At 44.6% G+C, this 20,815-nt stretch overlaps 1 protein-coding gene across 3 annotated transcripts in view; it reads right to left on the bottom strand.

Moving 5' to 3' along the window:
* The window catches only part of LOC139383816 (alpha-actinin-1), a 169,896-nt gene that overhangs the window by 53,526 nt on the left and 95,555 nt on the right, over positions 1-20,815 (bottom strand). For all 3 annotated transcript variants that reach the window (XM_071128386.1, XM_071128387.1, XM_071128388.1), the window contains 5 exons: positions 15,470-15,556; positions 14,037-14,124; positions 9,236-9,314; positions 6,488-6,569; positions 5,146-5,231 (listed from right to left, as the gene is read on the bottom strand). In XM_071128386.1, coding sequence (XP_070984487.1) covers positions 5,146-5,231; positions 6,488-6,569; positions 9,236-9,314; positions 14,037-14,124; positions 15,470-15,556 — 422 coding nt within the window. The remainder of the gene's footprint in view (positions 1-5,145; positions 5,232-6,487; positions 6,570-9,235; positions 9,315-14,036; positions 14,125-15,469; positions 15,557-20,815) is intronic.

The raw sequence follows: 20,815 nt of genomic DNA, 5'->3' as shown, positions 1-20,815 counted from the left end.
GGTGTAGTGGTATAGGACTATGGTATGGTGGTCTAGTGGTATAGGACTATGGTATGGTGGTCTATTGGTATCGGACTATAATAGTATGGTGGTGTAGTGGTATAGGACTATTGTATAGTGGTATAGTGGTATGGTATAGTGGTATATGACTATGGTATGGTGGTGTAGTGGTATAGGACTATTGTATAGTGGTATAGTGGTATAGGGCTATGGTATAGTGGTATAGGATTATGGTATAGTGGTATAGGACTATGGTATAGGCCTATGGTATAGGACTATGGTATAGTGGTCTAGTGGTATAGGACTATGGTATGGTGGTCTAGTGGTATAGGACTATTGTATGGTGGTCTAGTGGTATAGGACTATTCTATGGTGGTCTAGTGGTATAGGACTATGGTATGGTGGTCTAGTGGTATAGGACTATAGTGGTATATAGGACTATGGTATAGTGGTATATAGGACTATGGTATAGGACCATGGTATGGTGGTCTAGTGGTATAGGACTATGGTATGGCGGTCTAGTGGTATAGGTCTATGGTATGGCGGTCTAGTGATATAGGTCTATGGTATGGTGGTCTAGTGGTATAGGTCTATGGTATAGGTGTCTAGTGGTATAGGACTATGGTATAGTGGTATAGGGCTATGGTATAGTGGTATAGTGGTATAGGACCATGGTATGGTGGTCTAGTTGTATAGGACTATTGTATGGTGGTCTAGTGGTATAGGACTATGGTATGGTGGTCTAGTGGTTTAGGACTATGATATAGTGGTATAGGACTATGATATAGTGGTATAGGACTATGGTATAGTGGTCTAGTGGTATAGGACTATGATATAATGGTATAGGACTATGATATAGTGGTATAGGACTATGGTATAGTGGTCTAGTGGTATAGGACTATGGGATGGTGGTCTAGTGGTACAGGACTATTATGGTCTCTAGTGGTATAGGACTATTATGATCTCTAGTGGTACAGGACTATTATGCTCTCTAGTGGTCTAGAAGGACTAGAGACTAGAGGGAGGCGCACACCTTCTGCTTGCCTGAGAAGGCCTGGTAGTAACACTGTGGTACTGTACCTTCTGCTTGCCTGAGAAAGCGTGGTAGTAACACGACACATAAGTCATGATGGCCTTCTCATCCGGCCTCAACGTGCTAACGATGTCTGCCCAGGGAACAAAGGGAGGAGGAGAAGGGGAGAGGGAAGGAGAGATGGAAAAAAGAGAGAAGCGCAGAGTAAAAGTGTGAGCCAACAGGCACCAGTCTGACCAGGTTGTCAGACACCAGGGAGAGAGGAGACAACAGGCACCAGTCTGATCAGGTTGGTTGGTTTGTTAGTTTATCTGTCTGTTTGGATTCTATTGGCGGTTTAGCTGTTATTGTCCCAATGGTTAGTATTCCTGGTGTCACCACTAAACAGGTGGGTAGGAGTTGGCTCGTCCACATTTAGTAATATTTCTGACTGTATTCATCATACTTGTTGATAGTGTGAATTTGTTTGATGTAGCCTTCTTTATACAGTAATCTGAGCTACGTGAGGTAATGTGAGGTTCACTATATACTGCTCATACTCTTGATCTTGACCCCATTCTTCCCCTTCTTCTACATGCCATAATAAAAGGCAGGCAGTGTCTGAATCCTCTCTTCCAATTATAAATAGAGAGAATATTTATTTACATTTTTTTCTTCTTCGTTAGTTCTGGTCCTTATATAACTACACAACTCTTCTTCTTTAGTTCTGGCCCTTATATAACTACACAACTCTTCTTCTTCTCTAGTTCGGATCCTTATATAACTACACAACTCTTCTTCTTTAGTTCTGGTCCTTATATAACTACACAACTCTTCTTCTTTAGTTCTGGCCCTTATATAACTACACAACTCTTCTTCTTTAGTTCTGGTCCTTATATAACTACACAACTCTTCTTCTTCTTCTTTAGTTCTGGTCCTTATATAACTACACAACTCTTCTTCTATAGTTCTGGTCCTTATATAACTACACAACTCTTCTTCTTCGTTAGTTCTGATCCTTATATAACTACACAACTCTTCTTCTTCTTCTTTAGTTCTGGTCCTTATATAACTACACAACTCTTCTTCTTTAGTTCTGGTCCTTATATAACTACACAACTCTTCTTCTTTAGTTCTGGTCCTTATATAACTACACAACTCTTCTTCTTTAGTTCTGGTCCTTATATAACTACACAACTCTTCTTCTTCTCTAGTTCTGGTCCTTATATAACTACACAACTCTTCTTCTTTAGTTCTGGTCCTTATATAACTACACAACTCTTCTTCTTTAGTTCTGGTCCTTATATAACTACACAACTCTTCTTCTTTAGTTCTGGTCCTTATATAACTACACAACTCTTCTTCTTTAGTTCTGGCCCTTATATAACTACACAACTCTTCTTCTTCTCTAGTTCTGGTCCTTATATAACTACACAACTCTTCTTCTTTAGTTCTGGTCCTTATATAACTACACAACTCTTCTTCTTTAGTTCTGGCCCTTATATAACTACACAACTCTTCTTCTTTAGTTCTGGCCCTTATATAACTACACAACTCTTCTTCTTTAGTTCTGGTCCTTATATAACTACACAACTCTTCTTCTTTAGTTCTGGTCCTTATATAACTACACAACTCTTCTTCTTTAGTTCTGGTCCTTATATAACTACACAACTCTTCTTCTTTAGTTCTGGCCCTTATATAACTACACAACTCTTCTTCTTTAGTTCTGGTCCTTATATAACTACACAACTCTTCTTCTTCTTTAGTTCTGGTCCTTATATAACTACACAACTCTTCTTCTTTAGTTCTGGTCCTTATATAACTACACAACTCTTCTTCTTCTTCTATAGTTCTGGTCCTTATATAACTACACAACTCTTCTTCTTCTTCTTTAGTTCTGGTCCTTATATAACTACACAACTCTTCTTCTATAGTTCTGGTCCTTATATAACTACACAACTCTTCTTCTTCTTTAGTTCTGGTCCTTATATAACTACACAACTCTTCTTCTTTAGTTCTGGTCCTTATATAACTACACAACTCTTCTTCTTCTTTAGTTCTGGTCCTTATATAACTACACAACTCTTCTTCTTTAGTTCTGGTCCTTATATAACTACACAACTCTTCTTCTCTAGTTCTGGTCCTTATATAACTACACAACTCTTCTTCTATAGTTCTGGTCCTTATATAACTACACAACTCTTCTTCTTTAGTTCTGGTCCTTATATAACTACACAACTCTTCTTCTTTAGTTCTGGTCCTTATATAACTACACAACTCTTCTTCTTTAGTTCTGGTCCTTATATAACTACACAACTCTTCTTCTATAGTTCTGGTCCTTATATAACTACACAACTCTTCTTCTTTAGTTCTGATCCTTATATAACTACACAACTCTTCTTCTTTAGTTCTGGTCCTTATATAACTACACAACTCTTCTTCTATAGTTCTGGTTCTTATATAACTACACAACTCTTCTTCTTCTTCTCTAGTTCTGGTCCTTATATAACTACACAACTCTTCTTCTTTAGTTCTGGCCCTTATATAACTACACAACTCTTCTTCTTCTTTAGTTCTGGTCCTTATATAACTACACAACTCTTCTTCTTTAGTTCTGGTCCTTATATAACTACACAACTCTTCTTCTTTAGTTCTGGTCCTTATATAACTACACAACTCTTCTTCTTCTTCTTTAGTTCTGGTCCTTATATAACTACACAACTCTTCTTCTTCTTCTATAGTTCTGGTCCTTATATAACTACACAACTCTTCTTCTTTAGTTCTGGTCCTTATATAACTACACAACTCTTCTTCTTTAGTTCTGGCCCTTATATAACTACACAACTCTTCTTTAGTTCTGGTCCTTATATAACTACACAACTCTTCTTCTTCTTTAGTTCTGGTCCTTATATAACTACACAACTCTTCTTCTTCTCTAGTTCTGGTCCTTATATAACTACACAACTCTTCTTCTTTAGTTCTGGTCCTTATATAACTACACAACTCTTCTTCTTCTTCGTTAGTTCTGGTCCTTATATAACTACACAACTCTTCTTCTTCTTCGTTAGTTCTGGTCCTTATATAACTACACAACTCTTCTTCTTTAGTTCTGGTCCTTATATAACTACACAACTCTTCTTCTTTAGTTCTGGTCCTTATATAACTACACAACTCTTCTTCTTTAGTTCTGGTCCTTATATAACTACACAACTCTTCTTCTTTATTCTGGTCCTTATATAACTACACAACTCTTCTTCTATAGTTCTGGTATCAGATAAGAGATCAACCACTGTAGAACCAGATGGTATCAGATAGGAGATCAACCACTGCAGAACCAGATGGTTTCACATAAGAGATCAACCACTGCAGAACCAGATGGTTTCACATAAGAGATCAACCACTGCAGATCCAGATGGTATCAGATAAGAGATCAACCACTGCAGAACCAGATGGTTTCACATAAGAGATCAACCATTGTAGAACCAGATGGTATCAGATAAGAGATCAACCACTGCAGAACCAGATGGAGAGAGATCCAATGAAAACATGACCCATTCAACTCAAAGGTGACCAAGTACACATTGGCGGTAGTTGAGGTTAAGGAGCCCCCTTCCCCCCCTCCCTCCCTCCCTCACTACATAAAGTAATGAATCCAATCAAACAATTACATGTTGAGTTAGTTGTGTGCTAGGAGTTGAGTTAGTTGTGTGCTAGGAGTTGAGTTAGTTGTGTGCTAGGAGTTGAGTTAGTTGTGCGCTAGGAGTTGAGTTATTTGTGTACTAGAAGTTGAGTTAGTTGTGGTAGACTGGTCTGTCTGACTGGTGCCTGTTATAGCACCAGAGATAGACTATTTATTTTCCCATCATGCATTTGGAAAGTGTGAAACTGTGAACCAATACGGAGAGAGAGGAGGAAGAGCGTGAGCGGTTCCCTCCTGTTGTGGGGCGGTGCAGCTGCAGAGAGAGAATATGGTTAGTGTTAGAGGACAGATAGAGGAGCAGGAACCGAACAACCAGGAGGTGGTGAGGAGGAGAGGAGGAGGAGGGAGAGGTGAGGAGGAGGATGAGAGGTGAGGAGGAGGATGAGGTGAGGAAGAGGTGAGGAGGAGAGGGGAGCGTTGCATCCTGGGATACCTTCTGAGCGCCAGAGAATGCGTGGTAGAAGCTAGACACGTAGGTCATGATGGCCTTTTCATCTGGGCGGGCTGTGCCTACGATGTCTGTGGAGAGAAAGGGTGGATGGGAGGGGGGGTGGAGGAACGAGGAGAGGGAGAAGGGGGTATGGTAATGATCATGTTAAACACAACAGATAACTGACATGTCGTAAAGACTGGGGGTGAATGGTAAACACACCCTATTCTCTATATACAGTATACTACTTCTGGACAGGTTCAACACACAACAGACAAAATGAGTCAAGACCATAGAGTTGAAATAGAGGGCGGATCTTTGCAATAATAGCTTCAGTGACAGCAGAGCCTTCAGAAAGTATTCACACGCCCTCTTGACTTTTCCCACATTGTGCTACAGCCTGAATTTAAAATGTTTTAAGATTAGATTTTGTGTCACTGGTCTACACACAATAAAACCCCATAATGTCAAAGTGGAATTATGTTTCTACATTTAATTATTATTCTTATTTATTTAAAAAAAAAAAAAAAGTGTTCTGATTATGAGGGGGGGGGGGGGGGTACCCGGTCCCCCCCCCCCATTTTTTTTTTTTTTTTAGACCTCCTGCTCTATCCAACTCTATGGTAAAGAACCTCCACCCCACGATAACACGATGACAGCTTGATAAACAGGATAATAATATCCAGGAAGAAAAACTCCACTTTGGGTAACTCCAGACAGGGTGCTAATCTAGGGAAAATTCTAGAAAAAAAAAGCACTCGCACGCAAACACACACACGCACGCACTCGCACACAAACACACACACTCTCTCTCTCTCTCTAACCCTCTATGACATGTATATTTATGTACAGAGATAACCAGAGACACTGGGACAAGGCAAGAGGAACGGAATAGAGAGAGCAGTCTGTCATCTGACTGTATTCCTCTGTTCAGCTTCCTGAAAAATGAGAGGACCAGACAACCTCTGTGGGGTCAAAATGTCTTGGTATAAACAAATACCACTGAAAAAAAGACAATGGTAGCATCCCTAATGGGACCCTATTCCCTATATAGTGCACTACTTTTCACCAAAGCTGGTCAAAAGTAGTGCACTTAATAGGGAATAGGGTGCCAGCTGCTCTGATTTGTATCTAGTTAAACACCAAACAACACTGTTAAGGTCATTTTTAATGAATGTCAGTCCCCACTTCCGTCTGCTTAGCCCAGTGTTTCTTCATCCTGGTTCTGGGGACCCAAAGGAGTGCACATGTTCGTTTTGGCCCTAGCACTAACACCCGATTCAAATAATAAAAGGGTTTGGGAAACACTTCCTTAACCCTTGACCCTGGACCCTCCTGGTCTTACCCTCAGCGTCCAACATCTTGGGGATGTCCAGGTACTTCTCTGCCACGTCGAAGGCTGTGTTCAGGTTAGTCATGGGGTCATCCTACAGGAGAGAGGAGAGACATAGATAGAGGTCAGGGGTCATCCTACAGGAGAGAGGAGAGACAGAGATAGAGGTCAGGGGTCATCCTACAGGAGAGACAGAGATAGAGGTCAGGGGTCATCCTACAGGAGAGAGGAGAGACAGAGATAGAGGTCAGGGGTCATCCTACAGGTGAGAGGAGAGACAGAGATAGAGGTCAGGGGTCATCCTACAGGTGAGAGGAGAGACAGAGCGATAGAGGTCAGGGGTCATCCTACAGGAGAGAGGAGGAGGAATACAGACAGACAGTCCGCCCTCCCGTCCGTCCACCTACCTACCTACCTGTGGTACAGACAGGTAGAGGGACAGACGGACAGACGGACAGACGGACAGACGGACAGACAGACAGACAGACAGGTAGACAGACAGGTAAAGGGACAGACAGACATGTAGGCAGACAGGTAGAGGGACAGACAGACATGTAGGCAGACAGGTAGAGGGACAGACAGACATGTAGGCAGACAGACAGGTAGACATGTAGGCAGACAGACAGGTAGAGAGACAGGTACACAGACCGGTAGACATACTGTCACACCCTGATCTGTTTCACCTGTCCTTGTGATTGTCTCCACCCCTTACAGGTGTCGCTTATTTTCCCCAGTGTATTTATCCCTGTGTTTCCTGTCTCTCTCTACTAGTGTATTTATCCCTGTGTTTCCTGTCTCCCTGTACCAGTGTATTTATCCCTGTGTTTCCTGTCTCCCTGTACCAGTGTATTTATCCCTGTGTTTCCTGTCTCTCTGTACCAGTGTATTTATCCCTGTGTTTCCTGTCTCTCTGTACCAGTGTATTTATCCCTGTGTTTCCTGTCTCTCTGTACCAGTGTATTTATCCCTGTGTTTCCTGTCTCTCTATGCCAGTGTATTTATCCCTGTGTTTCCTGTCTCTCTGTACCAGTGTATTTATCCCTGTGTTTCCTGTCTCTCTGTGCCAGTGTATTTATCCCTGTGTTTCCTGTCTCTCTGTGCCAGTGTATTTATCCCTGTGTTTCCTGTCTCTCTGTACCAGTGTATTTATCCCTGTGTTTCCTGTCTCTCTGTACCAGTGTATTTATCCCTGTGTTTCCTGTTTCTCTGTACCAGTGTATTTATCCCTGTGTTTCCTGTCTCTCTGTACCAGTGTATTTATCCCTGTCTTTCCTGTCTCTCTGTACCAGTGTATTTATCCCTGTGTTTCCTGTCTCTCTCTACCAGTGTATTTATCCCTGTGTTTCCTGTCTCTCTATGCCAGTGTATTTATCCCTGTGTTTCCTGTCTCTCTGTACCAGTGTATTTATCCCTGTGTTTCCTGTCTCTCTGTACCAGTGTATTTATCCCTGTGTTTCCTGTCTCTCTGTACCAGTGTATTTATCCCTGTGTTTCCTGTCTCTCTGTACCAGTGTATTTATCCCTGTGTTTCCTGTCTCTCTGTACCAGTGTATTTATCCCTGTGTTTCCTGTCTCTCTCTACCAGTGTATTTATCCCTGTGTTTCCTGTCTCTTTGTACCAGTGTATTTATCCCTGTGTTTCCTGTCTCTCTGTACCAGTGTATTTATCCCTGTGTTTCCTGTCTCTCTGTACCAGTGTATTTATCCCTGTGTTTCCTGTCTCTCTGTACCAGTGTATTTATCCCTGTGTTTCCTGTCTCTCTGTACCAGTGTATTTATCCCTGTGTTTCCTGTCTCTCTGTACCAGTGTATTTATCCCTGTGTTTCCTGTCTCTATGTACCAGTGTATTTATCCCTGTGTTTCCTGTCTCTTTGTACCAGTGTATTTATCCCTGTGTTTCCTGTCTCTCTGTACCAGTGTATTTATCCCTGTGTTTCCTGTCTCTCTGTACCAGTGTATTTATCCCTGTGTTTCCTGTCTCTCTGTACCAGTGTATTTATCCATGTGTTTCCTGTCTCTCTGTACCAGTGTATTTATCCCTGTGTTTCCTGTCTCTCTGTACCAGTGTATTTATCCCTGTGTTTCCTGTCTCTCTGTGCCAGTGTATTTATCCCTGTGTTTCCTGTCTCTCTGTGCCAGTGTATTTATCCCTGTCTTTCCTGTCTCTCTGTACCAGTGTATTTATCCCTGTGTTTCCTGTCTCTCTGTACCAGTGTATTTATCCCTGTGTTTCCTGTCTCTCTATGCCAGTTCGTCTTGTCTGTTTCAGGTCAACCAGCGTGTTTTTCCCCGCGCTCCTGCTTCTTCTATTCTCTCTTTTGCTCGTCCTCCTTTTGACCCTTGCCTGTTTCTGGACTCTATACCCACCTGCCTGACCAGTCTGCCTGCCCTGACCTCGAACCTGCCTGCCCTGACCTCGAACCTGCCTGCCCTTCGGTACCTCCTGAACTCTGAACTGGTTTTGACCTTCTGCCCGTCCACAACCATTCTCTTGCCTACTGCCTTTTGGATCACAATAAATATCAAAGAGTCCATCTGCCTCCATCTGTCTCCATCTGCCTCCATCTGTCTGCATCTGCCTCCATCTGTCTGCATCTGCCTCCATCTGCCTGCCATGTCTGTGTCTGGCCTTGTGACCCGATACAGACGTGTTATTAGGCGAGAGGAAAAACAGATAGAGGATAATTTCCATCTCGTTAGACGTGATTTGCATTAGTGGTGGAAAGACTGCTAAGGTAAAACAGTAGCAGTAGCCTCACCTTGCGCAGCTTGCCATAGTCAATGAGCTCTGGACGGTGTCTGTGAATGAGAGCACAGAATCCCAACCCATCTTTCCAGCTGAGAGAGAGACAAAGAGAGGGAGAGAGAGAGACAGAGAGAGACAGAGAGAGAGATATAAGAGAACATTAGGATGAATCATAACACACCAAACCATGGAGCATATACTATAGAGCAGCACTGAGGAATCCCTAAACCTACACACTATTTAAATTCACTTTGACCTTCTCTCCCTGTCCATCCTTCCAGAAGGCATTGCCATGGCAGAGAATCTACCCTATGTGGACTGATAGATGAGCTACATTCATGTGCCATCAGGTCCTCATTAAAACAACAACGAGCTCTAACACTCTGATGCACATCACAGAACACATTGTTGGTCTGACCACCCTCGGAGTCAGGACTGGTGTTCATAGAGCCGGGTCTGACCAGCCTCGGAGTCAGGACTGGTGTTCATAGAGCCGGGTCTGACCAGCCTCGGAGTCAGGACTGGTGTTCATAGAGCCGGGCCTGACCAGCCTCGGAGTCAGGACTGGTGTTCATAGAGCCGGGCCTGACCAGCCTCGGAGTCAGGACTGGTGTTCATAGAGCCGGGTCTGACCAGCCTCGGAGTCAGGACTGGTGTTCATAGAGCCGGGTCTGACCAGCCTCGGAGTCAGGACTGGTGTTCATAGAGCCGGGTCTGACCAGCCTCGGAGTCAGGACTGGTGTTCATAGAGCCGGGTCTGACCAGCCTCGGAGTCAGGACTGGTGTTCATAGAGCCGGGTCTGACCAGCCTCGGAGTCAGGACTGGTGTTCATAGAGCCGGGTCTGACCAGCCTCGGAGTCAAGACTGGTGTTCATAGAGCCGGGTCTGACCAGCCTCGGAGTCAGGACTGGTGTTCATAGAGCCGGGTCTGACCAGCCTCGGAGTCAGGACTGGTGTTCATAGAGCCGGGTCTGACCAGCCTCGGAGTCAGGACTGGTGTTCATAGAGCCGGGTCTGACCAGCCTCTGAGTCCTCTCCTCTCCTCCCCCTTCTCTGTTCAATTATTGTCCTCCATCTTATGAACACCAGTCCTGAGGCTGAATCACACTGCCTGTAAAACCTCTAGCAGAGGCCTTGTGTGCGTCCCAAATTGCACCCTATTCCCTATATAGTGCACTACTGAACTTCCGGCGCCGACAGAGATGGCCGCCTCGCTTCGCGTTCCTAGGAAACTATGCAGTTTTTTGTTTTTTTACGTGTTATTTCTTACATTAGTACCCCAGGTCATCTTAGGTTTCATCACATACAGTCGAGAAGAACTACTGAATATAAGATCAGCGTCAACTCACCATCAGTACGACCAAGAATACGCTTTTCGCGACGCGGATCCTGTGCTCTGCCTTACAAACAGGACAACGGAGTGGATCCCATGCAGCGACCCAAAAAAACGACTCCGAAAAAGAGGGAAACGAGGCGGTCTTCTGGTCAGACTCCGGAGACGGGCACATCGTGCACCATTCCCTAGCATTCTTCTTGCCAATGTCCAGTCTCTTGACAACAAGGTTGATGAAATCCGAGCAAGGGTAGCATTCCAGAGGGACATCAGAGACTGTAACGTTCTTTGCTTCACGGAAACGTGGCTTACTGGAGAGACGCTATCCGAAGCGGTGCAGCCAACAGGTTTCTCCACGCATCGCGCAGACAGGAAAAAACATCTTTCTGGTAAAAAGAGGGGCGGGGGCGTATGCCTTATGACTAACGTGACATGGTGTGATGAAAGAAACATACAGGAACTCAAATCCTTCTGTTCACCTGATTTAGAATTCCTCACAATCAAATGTAGACCGCATTATCTACCAAGAGAATTCTCTTCGATTATAATCACAGCCGTATATATCCCCCCCCAAGCAGACACATCGTTGGCTCTGAATGAACTTTATTTGACTCTTTGCAAACTGGAAACCATTTATCCGGAGGCTGCATTCATTGTAGCTGGGGATTTTAACAAGGCTAATCTGAAAACAAGACTCCCCAAATTTTATCAGCATATCGATTGCGCAACCAGGGGTGGAAAGACCTTGGATCATTGTTACTCTAACTTCCGCGACGCATATAAGGCCCTGCCCCGCCCCCCTTTCGGAAAAGCTGACCACGACTCCATTTTGTTGATCCCTGCCTACAGACAGAAACTAAAACAAGAGGCTCCCACGCTGAGGTCTGTCCAACGCTGGTCCGACCAAGCTGACTCCACACTCCAAGACTGCTTCCATCACGTGGACTGGGACATGTTTCGTATTGCGTCAGACAACAACATTGACGAATACGCTGATTCGGTGTGCGAGTTCATTAGAACGTGCGTTGAAGATGTCGTTCCCATAGCAACGATTAAAACATTCCCTAACCAGAAACCGTGGATTGATGGCAGCATTCGTGTGAAACTGAAAGCGCGAACCACTGCTTTTAATCAGGGCAAGGTGTCTGGTAACATGACCGAATACAAACAGTGCAGCTATTCCCTCCGCAAGGCTATCAAACAAGCTAAGCGTCAGTACAGAGACAAAGTAGAATCTCAATTCAACGGCTCAGACACAAGAGGCATGTGGCAGGGTCTACAGTCAATCACGGACTACAGGAAGAAATCCAGCCCAGTCACGGACCAGGATGTCCTGCTCCCAGGCAGACTAAATAACTTTTTTGCCCGCTTTGAGGACAATACAGTGCCACTGACACGGCCTGCAACGAAAACTTGCGGTCTCTCCTTCACTGCAGCCGAGGTGAGTAAGACATTTAAACGTGTTAACCCTCGCAAGGCTGCAGGCCCAGACGGCATCCCCAGCCGCGCCCTCAGAGCATGCGCAGACCAGCTGGCCGGTGTGTTTACGGACATATTCAATCAATCCCTATACCAGTCTGCTGTTCCCACATGCTTCAAGAGGGCCATCATTGTTCCTGTTCCCAAGAAAGCTAAGGTAACTGAGCTAAACGACTACCGCCCCGTAGCACTCACTTCCGTCATCATGAAGTGCTTTGAGAGACTAGTCAAGGACCATATCACCTCCACCCTACCTGACACCCTAGACCCACTCCAATTTGCTTACCGCCCAAATAGGTCCACAGACGATGCAATCTCAACCACACTGCACACTGCCCTAACCCATCTGGACAAGAGGAATACCTATGTGAGAATGCTGTTCATTGACTACAGCTCGGCATTCAACACCATAGTACCCTCCAAGCTCGTCATCAAGCTCGAGACCCTGGGTCTCGACCCCGCCCTGTGCAACTGGGTACTGGACTTCCTGACGGGCCGCCCCCAGGTGGTGAGGGTAGGCAACAACATCTCCTCCCCGCTGATCCTCAACACTGGGGCCCCACAAGGGTGCGTTCTGAGCCCTCTCCTGTACTCCCTGTTCACCCACGACTGCGTGGCCACGCACGCCTCCAACTCAATCATCAAGTTTGCGGACGACACAACAGTGGCAGGCTTGATTACCAACAACGACGAGACGGCCTACAGGGAGGAGGTGAGGGCCCTCGGAGTGTGGTGTCAGGAAAATAACCTCACACTCAACGTCAACAAAACTAAGGAGATGATTGTGGACTTCAGGAAACAGCAGAGGGAACACCCCCCTATCCACATCGATGGAACAGTAGTGGAGAGGGTAGCAAGTTTTAAGTTCCTCGGCATACACATCACAGACAAACTGAATTGGTCCACTCACACAGACAGCATTGTGAAGAAGGCGCAGCAGCGCCTCTTCAACCTCAGGAGGCTGAAGAAATTCGGCTTGTCACCAAAAGCACTCACAAACTTCTACAGATGCACAATCGAGAGCATCCTGGCGGGCTGTATCACCGCCTGGTACGGCAACTGCTCCGCCCTCAACCGTAAGGCTCTCCAGAGGGTAGTGAGGTCTGCACAACGCATCACCGGGGGCAAACTACCTGCCCTCCAGGACACCTACACCACCCGATGTCACAGGAAGGCCATAAAGATCATCAAGGACATCAACCACCCGAGCCACTGCCTGTTCACCCCGCTATCATCCAGAAGGCGAGGTCAGTACAGGTGCATCAAAGCTGGGACCGAGAGACTGAAAAACAGCTTCTATCTCAAGGCTATCAGACTGTTAAACAGCCACCACTAACATTGAGTGGCTGCTGCCAACACACTGACACTGACTCAACTCCAGCCACTTTAATAATGGGAATTGATGGGAAATGATGTAAATATATCACTAGCCACTTTAAACAATGCTACCTTATATAATGTTACTTACCCTACATTATTCATCTCATTGGCATACGTATATACTGTACTCTATATCATCGACTGTATCCTTATGTAATACATGTATCACTAGCCACTTTAACTATGCCACTTTGTTTACATACTCATCTCATATGTATATACTGTACTCGATACAATCTACTGTATCTGCCTATGCTGCTCTGTACCATCACTCATTCATATATCCTTATGTACATATTCTTTATCCCCTCACACTGTGTACAAGACAGTAGTTTTGGAATTGTTAGTTAGATTACTTGTTGGTTATTACTGCATTGTCGGAACTAGAAGCACAAGCATTTCGCTACACTCGCATTAACATCTGCTAACCATGTGTATGTGACAAATAAAATTTGATTTGATTTGATTTACTTTTAACTAAGACCCTATGGCACCCTATTCCCTATATAGTGCACTACTTTTAACTAAGGCCCTATGGCACCCTATTCCCTATATAGTACACTACTTTTAACCAGTGCTATATAATAGGGTGCCATTTGGGACGTAGGGTTCTTCTATTACCTAATGTGAAAGTTCTGAATGTTGACATTCTTGTAGGGAGCAGTCTTCCTCTGGCACCACAGAAGAAGACCCTCTTTGGCTGATGTTTCTGTAGGTAGGAGAGGAGAAGAGAGGAAGGGAGGAGAGGAGCAGAAGGGAGGAGATGGGATGAGAGGGGAGGAGAGGAGCAGAAGGGAGGAGATGGGATGAGAGGGAAGGAGAGGAGCAGAAGGGAGGAGAGGGGAGGAGAGGAGCAGAAGGGGGGAGAGGGGAGGAGAGGGGCAGAAGGGGGGAGAGGGGAGGAGAGGAGCAGAGGGGAGGAGAGGGGCAGAAGGGGGGAGAGGGAAGGAGAGGAGGAGAGGAGCAGAAGGGAGGAGAGGGGAGGAGGAGAGGAGCAAAAGGGAGGAGAGGAGAAGGGAGGATGTAGGCGGAAAAACAAATCAATGAGAAATGAGTTAGTTAAAATCGTGCTGTGACATAGGATTGGTTCCAAACGGCATCCCATTTGACACATATCCTTAACCTGGACTGTTTCTGCTGAGCCAGTTCAAACTAATCACATTTGTGGCTGTAGGGGGTTTTAAAAGGAGAGGCTGTAAGGGGTTTTAAAATGAGAGGCTGTAGGGGGTTTTAAAAGGAGAGGCTGTAGGGGGTTTTAAAAGGAGAGGCTGTAGGGGGTTTTAAAAGGAGAGGCTGTAGGGGGTTTTAAAGGGAGAGGCTGTAAGGGGTTTTAAAATGAGAGGCTGTAGGGGGTTTTAAAATGAGAGGCTGTAGGGGGTTTTAAAAGGAGAGGCTGTAGGGGGTTTTAAAGGGAGAGGCTGTAGGGGTTTTTAAAAGGAGAGGCTCTAGGGGGTTTTAAAAAGAGAGGCTGTAGGGGGTTTTAAAAAGAGAGGCTGTAGGGGGTTTTAAAGGGAGAGGCTGTAGGGGGTTTTAAAGTGAGAGGCTGTAGGGGGTTTTAAAGGGAGAGGCTGTAGGGGTTTTTAAAAGGAGAGGCTCTAGGGGGTTTTAAAAAGAGAGGCTGTAGGGGGTTTTAAAAAGAGAGGCTGTAGGGGGTTTTAAAAGGAGAGGCTGTAGGGGGTTTTAAAGGGAGAGGCTGTAGGGGTTTTTAAAAGGAGAGGCTCTAGGGGGTTTTAAAAAGAGAGGCTGTAGGGGGTTTTAAAAAGAGAGTACCCCTGTGGACAGGCCAAGTACCCCTGTGGACAGGCCAAGTACCCCTGTGGCCAGGCCAAGTACCCCTGTGGACAGGCCAAGTACCCCTGTGGATTGTACCCCTGTGGACAGGCAAAGTACCCCTGTGGATTGTACCCCTGTGGACAGGCCAAGTACCCCTGTGGACAGGCCAAGTACCCCTGTGGACAGGCCAAGTACCCCTGTGGATTGTACCCATGTGGATATAATGTGTTATAACATGTTGTAAGCATGAATAAGCCTTTATAATGTCTACATCCTGGTACCTTCCACAGAGATGTCCTGGATGGCGAAGCGAAGGATTATGGTCCAGATCATTCCCAGGGTCATTTTAGCATTGCCGTCGACGATCTCTGCGGGAGAGGAGAGGAGAGGTTAGCCTGAGGTCACATTGACAGTGCTAGTTATAGTTTCACTGTGAAACAGATCCAGATCATTCCCAGGGTCATTTTAGCATTGCCGTCGACGATCTCTGCGGGAGAGGAGAGGAGAGGTTAGCCTGAGGTCACATTGACAGTGCTAGTTATAGTTTCACTGTGAAACAGATCCAGATCATTCCCAGGGTCATTTTAGCATTGCCGTCGACGATCTCTGCGGGAGAGGAGAGGAGAGGTTAGCCTGAGGTCACATTGACAGTGCTAGTTATAGTTTCACTGTGAAACAGATCCAGATCATTCCCAGGGTCATTTTAGCATTGCCGTCGACGATCTCTGCGGGAGAGGAGAGGAGAGGTTAGCCTGAGGTCACATTGACAGTGCTAGTTATAGTTTCACTGTGAAACAGATCCAGATCATTCCCAGGGTCATTTTAGCATTGCCGTCGACGATCTCTGCGGGAGAGGAGAGGAGAGGTTAGCCTGAGGTCACATTGACAGTGCTAGTTATAGTTTCACTGTGAAACAGATCCAGATCATTCCCAGGGTCATTTTAGCATTGCCGTCGACGATCTCTGCGGGAGAGGAGAGGAGAGGTTAGCCTGAGGTCACATTGACAGTGCTAGTTATAGTTTCACTGTGAAACAGATCCAGATCATTCCCAGGGTCATTTTAGCATTGCCGTCGACGATCTCTGCGGGAGAGGAGAGGAGAGGTTAGCCTGAGGTCACATTGACAGTGCTAGTTATAGTTTCACTGTGAAACAGATCCAGATCATTCCCAGGGTCATTTTAGCATTGCCGTCGACGATCTCTGCGGGAGAGGAGAGGAGAGGTTAGCCTGAGGTCACATTGACAGTGCTAGTTATAGTTTCACTGTGAAACAGATCCAGATCATTCCCAGGGTCATTTTAGCATTGCCGTCGACGATCTCTGCGGGAGAGGAGAGGTTAGCCTGAGGTCACATTGACAGTGCTAGTTATAGTTTCACTGTGAAACAGATCCAGATCATTCCCAGGGTCATTTTAGCATTGCCGTCGACGATCTCTGCGGGAGAGGAGAGGAGAGGTTAGCCTGAGGTCACATTGACAGTGCTAGTTATAGTTTCACTGTGAAACAGATCCAGATCATTCCCAGGGTCATTTTAGCATTGCCGTCGACGATCTCTGCGGGAGAGGAGAGGAGAGGTTAGCCTGAGGTCACATTGACAGTGCTAGTTATAGTTTCACTGTGAAACAGATCCAGATCATTCCCAGGGTCATTTTAGCATTGCCGTCGACGATCTCTGCGGGAGAGGAGAGGAGAGGTTAGCCTGAGGTCACATTGACAGTGCTAGTTATAGTTTCACTGTGAAACAGATCCAGATCATTCCCAGGGTCATTTTAGCATTGCCGTCGACGATCTCTGCGGGAGAGGAGAGGAGAGGTTAGCCTGAGGTCACATTGACAGTGCTAGTTATAGTTTCACTGTGCCATTTGATGTATATCAGGTTTATGATTTCATTGCTGGTGAAATAACATTGATCTGACTTCACATGTACTACAGTACTCCTACATGCACTACAGAACTCCTACATGCACTACAGAACTCCTACATGCACTACAGAACTCCTACATGCACTACAGAACTCCTACATGCACTACAGTACTCCTACATGTATTACTGTAGTAGACCTCACAGTGAAATGCTGAATACAACAGGTGTAGTAGACCTTACAGTGAAATGCTGAATACAACAGGTGTAGTAGACCTCACAGTGAAATACTGAATACAACAGGTGTAGTAGACCTCACAGTGAAATACTGAATACAACAGGTGTAGTAGACCTTACAGTGAAATACTGAATACAACAGGTGTAGTAGACCTTACAGTGAAATGCTGAATACAACAGGTGTAGTAGACCACACAGTGAAATGCTGAATACAACAGGTGTAGTAGACCTCACAGTGAAATGCCGAATACAACAGGTGTAGTAGACCTTACAGTGAAATGCTGAATACAACAGGTGTAGTAGACCTCACAGTGAAATGCTGAATACAACAGGTGTAGTAGACCTTACAGTGAAATGCTGAATACAACAGGTGTAGTAGACCTCACAGTGAAATGCTGAATACAACAGGTGTAGTAGACCTTACAGTGAAATGCTGAATACAACAGGTGTAGTAGACCTCACAGTGAAATGCTGAATACAACAGGTGTAGTAGACCTCACAGTGAAATGCTGAATACAACAGGTGTAGTAGACCTTACAGTGAAATGCTGAATACAACAGGTGTAGTAGACCTCACAGTGAAATGCTGAATACAACAGGTGTAGTAGACCTTACAGTGAAATGCTGAATACAACAGGTGTAGTAGACCTCACAGTGAAATGCTGAATACAACAGGTGTAGTAGACCTTACAGTGAAATGCTGAATACAACAGGTGTAGTAGACCTCACAGTGAAATGCTGAATACAACAGGTGTAGTAGACCTTACAGTGAAATGCTGAATACAACAGGTGTAGTAGACCTCACAGTGAAATGCTGAATACAACAGGTGTAGTAGACCTTACAGTGAAATGCTGAATACAACAGGTGTAGTAGACCTCACAGTGAAATGCTGAATACAACAGGTGTAGTAGACCTCACAGTGAAATGCTGAATACAACAGGTGTAGTAGACCTCACAGTGAAATGCTGAATACAACAGGTGTAGTAGACCTTACAGTGAAATGCTGAATACAACAGGTGTAGTAGACCTCACAGTGAAATGCTGAATACAACAGGTGTAGTAGACCTTACAGTGAAATGCTGAATACAACAGGTGTAGTAGACCTCACAGTGAAATGCTGAATACAACAGGTGTAGTAGACCTCACAGTGAAATGCTGAATACAACAGGTGTAGTAGACCTCACAGTGAAATGCTGAATACAACAGGTGTAGTAGACCTCACAGTGAAATGCTGAATACAACAGGTGTAGTAGACCTCACAGTGAAATGCTGAATACAACAGGTGTAGTAGACCTCACAGTGAAATGCTGAATACAACAGGTGTAGTAGACCTTACAGTGAAATGCTGAATACAACAGGTGTAGTAGACCTTACAGTGAAATGCTGAATACAACAGGTGTAGTAGACCTTACAGTGAAATGATGAATACAACAGGTGTAGTAGACCTCACAGTGAAATGCTGAATACAACAGGTGTAGGTAGACCTTACAGTGAAATGATGAATACAACAGGTGTAGGTAGACCTTACAGTGAAATGCTGAATACAACAGGTGTAGTAGACCTCACAGTGAAGTGCTGAATACAACAGGTGTAGTAGACCTTACAGTGAAATGCTGAATACAACAGGTGTAGTAGACCTTACAGTGAAATGCTGAATACAACAGGTGTAGTAGACCTTACAGTGAAATGCTGAATACAACAGGTGTAGTAGACCTTACAGTGAAATGCTGAATACAACAGGTGTAGTAGACCTTACAGTGAAATGCTGAATACAACAGGTGTAGTAGACCTTACAGTGAAATGCTGAATACAACAGGTGTAGTAGACCTTACAGTGAAATGCTGAATACAACAGGTGTAGTAGACCTTACAGTGAAATGCTGAATACAACAGGTGTAGTAGACCTTACAGTGAAATGCTGAATTACAACAGGTGTAGTAGACCTTACAGTGAAATGCTGAATACAACAGGTGTAGTAGACCTCACAGTGAAATGCTGAATACAACAGGTGTAGTAGACCTTACAGTGAAATGCTGAATACAACAGGTGTAGTAGACCTCACAGTGAAATGCTGAATACAACAGGTGTAGTAGACCTCACAGTGAAATGCTGAATACAACAGGTGTAGTAGACCTTACAGTGAAATGCTGAATACAACAGGTGTAGTAGACCTTACAGTGAAATGCTGAATACAACAGGTGTAGTAGACCTTACAGTGAAATGCTGAATACAACAGGTGTAGTAGACCTTACAGTGAAATGCTGAATACAACAGGTGTAGTAGACCTTACAGTGAAATGCTGAATACAACAGGTGTAGTAGACCTTACAGTGAAATGCTGAATACAACAGGTGTAGTAGACCTTACAGTGAAATGCTGAATACAACAGGTGTAGTAGACCTTACAGTGAAATGCTGAATACAACAGGTGTAGTAGACCTTACAGTGAAATGCTGAATACAACAGGTGTAGTAGACCTCACAGTGAAATGCTGAATACAACAGGTGTAGTAGACCTCACAGTGAAATGCTGAATACAACAGGTGTAGTAGACCTTACAGTGAAATGCTGAATACAACAGGTGTAGTAGACCTTACAGTGAAATGCTGAATACAACAGGTGTAGTAGACCTCACAGTGAAATGCTGAATACAACAGGTGTAGTAGACCTTACAGTGAAATGCTGAATACAACAGGTGTAGTAGACCTCACAGTGAAATGCTGAATACAACAGGTGTAGTAGACCTCACAGTGAAATGCTGAATACAACAGGTGTAGTAGACCTTACAGTGAAATGCTGAATACAACAGGTGTAGTAGACCTTACAGTGAAATGCTGAATACAACAGGTGTAGTAGACCTTACAGTGAAATGCTGAATACAACAGGTGTAGTAGACCTTACAGTGAAATGCTGAATACAACAGGTGTAGTAGACCTTACAGTGAAATGCTGAATACAACAGGTGTAGTAGACCTTACAGTGAAATGCTGAATACAACAGGTGTAGTAGACCTTACAGTGAAATGCTGAATACAACAGGTGTAATAGACCTTACAGTGAAATGCTGAATACAACAGGTGTAGTAGACCTTACAGTGAAATGCTGAATACAACAGGTGTAGTAGACCTTACAGTGAAATGCTGAATACAACAGGTGTAGTAGACCTCACAGTGAAATGCTGAATACAACAGGTGTAGTAGACCTCACAGTGAAATGCTGAATACAACAGGTGTAGTAGACCTTACAGTGAAATGCTGAATACAACAGGTGTAGTAGACCTTACCGTGAAATGCTGAATACAACAGGTGTAGTAGACCTTACAGTGAAATGCTGAATACAACAGGTGTAGTAGACCTCACAGTGAAATGCTGAATACAACAGGTGTAGTAGACCTTACAGTGAAATGCTGAATACAACAGGTGTAGTAGACCTCACAGTGAAATGCTGAATACAACAGGTGTAGTAGACCTCACAGTGAAATGCTGAATACAACAGGTGTAGTTGACCTTACAGTGAAATGCTGAGTACAACAGGTG

The sequence above is a fragment of the Oncorhynchus clarkii genome, chromosome 25 (genome assembly GCF_045791955.1).
Source record: "Oncorhynchus clarkii lewisi isolate Uvic-CL-2024 chromosome 25, UVic_Ocla_1.0, whole genome shotgun sequence".
NCBI lineage: Eukaryota > Metazoa > Chordata > Actinopteri > Salmoniformes > Salmonidae > Oncorhynchus > Oncorhynchus clarkii.
This window is presented reverse-complemented; position numbering and strand designations above follow the sequence as displayed.